The 3,255-nt window shown below is 36.3% G+C and overlaps 1 protein-coding gene across 1 annotated transcript; it reads left to right on the top strand.

The window, feature by feature from the left end:
* The first annotated feature begins 617 nt into the window (after window positions 1-617).
* LOC107572190 (carbonic anhydrase 9-like) lies at window positions 618-3,169 on the top strand. Its single transcript, XM_016258609.1, has 8 exons — window positions 618-788; window positions 980-1,072; window positions 1,161-1,227; window positions 1,296-1,453; window positions 1,534-1,660; window positions 2,258-2,314; window positions 2,690-2,783; window positions 2,924-3,169. Exons 1-8 carry the CDS (start codon window positions 618-620, stop codon window positions 3,009-3,011), a joined length of 855 nt encoding a protein of 284 aa, XP_016114095.1. The 3' UTR covers window positions 3,012-3,169.
* Window positions 3,170-3,255: the final 86 nt, after the last annotated feature.

The following is a 3,255-nucleotide window of genomic DNA, read 5'->3' on the forward strand; positions in this document are numbered from 1 at the left end:
CTTATTCTGCATGACCATATTCTAGATCCCTTAATCCACCCCATATCTAAATTTAACCACAACCATACTAACTATTAATAAGCAGAAAAATGGGAGTTTATTGAGGCAAAAGTCGTAGTTAATAGTTAGTTAATAGTTAGAATTGGTCCCCAAACTAAAATGTGACCTTCTTTCATGCTGCTGTTTTTCAACAAACAAGACATTAATATTGAGTAATCTAAATTTCATACACAATATTACCAGCTATTTTGTGTCTTTTTGCTTCACCAAAAATAATTGTTTAAAATTAAGTCAAAGCAGAATAAATCATTGTATCTGGGAGCAATAGCGGAGTTTTATTACATTTTTGAAAGAATCAGTTGAGTCAATGATTCAATGACTTACTCATAGAGGCAGCCATATGTCTCATTCCTATATGAATCAGTCTATTTGATCAAATTCATTGAGTAAATGATTCAGTCAAAACAAATTCATGCATACAGAAATCCAGTTTTATACTTTAATTGATAAAATAAGTTTTATGAAAAAAAGTTTATGGACTGATTGTTTTTGTTGCTGATTTAAATGACGGGACATTACCTTACCTTAGTTTAAATTAAGGAATAGGTCATTCAGAAATGCATGTATTTTCTGTCCTTGCGTCAGTGCAGCTGAGTCTGCCGAGCAGCATGCGTATCATGAGGGGATTCGATCAAGTTTACATCGCAGCCCAGCTTCACTTCCACTGGGGAACTAAAGAGATCCCTGGTTCAGAGCACACCATAGATCATGTCCATTTCCCGGCTGAGGTGAGCTGAGATAAAGAAACACACGGTTTAATGGTCTCTCTAAAGACATACAGCCTTTTATGAAAAATTACGAATACGTTTTACCATTTAGAGATCATGTTATTGGCCCAGTCTTTCTGGGACATGAGTGAATTGCATAATGTGTGACATATTGCATAAACACACGCTACAACAATTTCCTCATTCCTCAGATCCACGTGGTTCATTATAACTCCAAATATGCAGATCTCATTGAGGCTGCTAGTAAAGCTGATGGATTGGCAGTGTTCGGAGGATTCATAGGTGTAAGTAGTTTAACTAAAACCTTCTGGCTGCAATAAAAGAATGCGGTTTGATCAGTCCCAATAAAGTCTTTGCAATACATTTCAACAGATCGGCCTCCATGACAATGACAACTATGAGAAGATCCTGTCTGCGTTAACAGACATCAGCAAAGAAGGTAAGAAACTAATAAACGTAAAGCATAGATGATTATCATCCAACCTGATCTAATGGTCTTCTTTTCAGAGTCAGACACTGAGATTCCTGGTTTTAATGTGCGCCATCTACTGCCAGACAGCTTGGACAGGTTTTATAGGTACAGCGGGTCCCTGACGACCCCTCCGTGCTTTCAGACGGTCAGCTGGACTTTGTTCAACGACTCAATCAGAGTCTCAAGAAGACAGGTCAGACTATTCTTACAAGAGAGCATCAGGTCATTTATAGCACTCGCTGATCTAAATCAGTCTTGTTTTTCTTTCATTAGCTTGCGGCCTTGGAGGACACATTGAAAACTGAACACAACAAGCTTTTGTCCAAAAACTTCAGAGCGCCACAACTTCTGCATGGGAGAAAAGTGCTGGCATCTTTCCACGCAGAATCCGCTACAGGAAGTATGTACAATCTATAATAGGCCTTTTAGCTATTTTATAGATTTTGTTGTAATCTACAGTGGCCCCAAGATTGTGTTTGGAATCGTATTTATGAAAATGTCTGAATATCATAATTTTACTAGAAACCCCCAAAAAGTTACATTATCAAATTAAGCACACGCTGCACTGTAATTATTGTGTACATGCACATGGTTTTGCATAACTCTTGGTGGATTGGGTTTTTGAGGTGAAGGGTAGAGAAGCTGGGGTATGCTCAATAGTGTAACTATTTTGTAATTTATATATAAGTACTTTAAATATTGTCAGTACAATGTAACATGTATATACAATATATGTAAGTAGTTAACAACATTTGATATAAAGTGGCTTCATAGCAACCGTTTTATTTTTTTGAACCCAACAAACATTAGGTTTAATATTTTGTATTTAAAACAATAGAAATTGCTTGACGTTCATATTCAGTTATCATTTTAACGGCACTGACACACTCGGATGACAGCAACATTTGAGCTGAATACAGCAGAAATATAATTTGTTTCATTTCTTGTTTATTTCAATCTGTACTGTACAATCCATATATTAGTGTGTGTTTTACAGAAGCCAGAGGAGCTCCAGCACCTGAAACACAAGACAACAAAATAATGGAATCTAGTGGTAGGAATCTTTCATTTACTGTACTGTATATCTACAGCAGGATATCACTTGAAACACAGCTCATATCAGAGGACGCTGGCCTGTGTTGATGCTGTCTGTTTTATGGTGCTAACAGCGTTTGATTTGATCATTTAGCACGAGGAGGTAAAGTAAACAGTACAATAAAGTAATGTTACTGATATACAAGATATTATACTAATATACAAGAAAGAAATTACAACATTAAAATATGTCAGGATAAATTCAGAAGTAAATCCTTACGTTTAGCATGTGACATGATGATATATGAACTTCTCGCCTTTAATGCACTGAAGCTCTCTGTCTGTCATAGTAACATGAACATCACTGCGTTTTAAAAGTCTTTTTCCCCCACAGGACACATTCTGGCGATTATCTTTGGGGTTCTGTTTGCCGTCACGTTGCTGGTCTTTTCCATGTACACTTATCGACAGCAGAAACACTACTCAAAGTACGTTCATATCCATCTCTGATTCATCACCACTTTGACTTAAGTCAGTATTTGTAAACTTTTAATACTCCCTGCTTTTAAGAAAGCAGTCACACAGTACAACAGACTAAACATGTTTCGCTGTCTCTTTTTCTGTCCAGGTTAAAAAAAGACTCCAAGCTAAATGTTGTCTATAAACCAGCTGCCATTGAAAAAGACATGGATCAAACCACTGTTACTGTAACATAAACCACATATTTATTCAGAAACTTGTTTTGTCTTGTTTGTGTGTTAAGCAAAGAGTCTTCAGAGTGAGATTTGGGAATGAATTGATTATAAATTGCTGCATTCTGAAATGTTGTGTCCAGTGTTGGGAAGGTTGGAAATATAATAGGTTACAGATTACAAGTTACCTTATTTAAAATGTACTATGAAATTCATAAAATTCATGACCAGTCATGAAAAGGAGAATCAGACAACGACGATCACAGAC

The sequence above is a fragment of the Sinocyclocheilus grahami genome, unplaced genomic scaffold (genome assembly GCF_001515645.1).
Source record: "Sinocyclocheilus grahami isolate Dianchi unplaced genomic scaffold, SAMN03320097.WGS_v1.1 scaffold1715.1, whole genome shotgun sequence".
Lineage (NCBI taxonomy): Eukaryota > Metazoa > Chordata > Actinopteri > Cypriniformes > Cyprinidae > Sinocyclocheilus > Sinocyclocheilus grahami.

What these genes read in the sequence shown, in the direction of transcription:
- LOC107572190 (XM_016258609.1), top strand. Translation starts at nt 618, where the DNA reads ATGCATGTATTTTCTGTCCTTGCGTCAGTGCAGCTGAGTCTGCCGAGC. An exon ending in TCAGAGTCTCAAGAAGACAG is followed by an intron (nt 1,454 to 1,533) that starts GTCAGACTATTC and finishes TTCTTTCATTAG; the next exon opens with CTTGCGGCCTTGGAGGACAC. An exon ending in CAGCAGAAACACTACTCAAA is followed by an intron (nt 2,784 to 2,923) that starts GTACGTTCATAT and finishes TTTTCTGTCCAG; the next exon opens with GTTAAAAAAAGACTCCAAGC.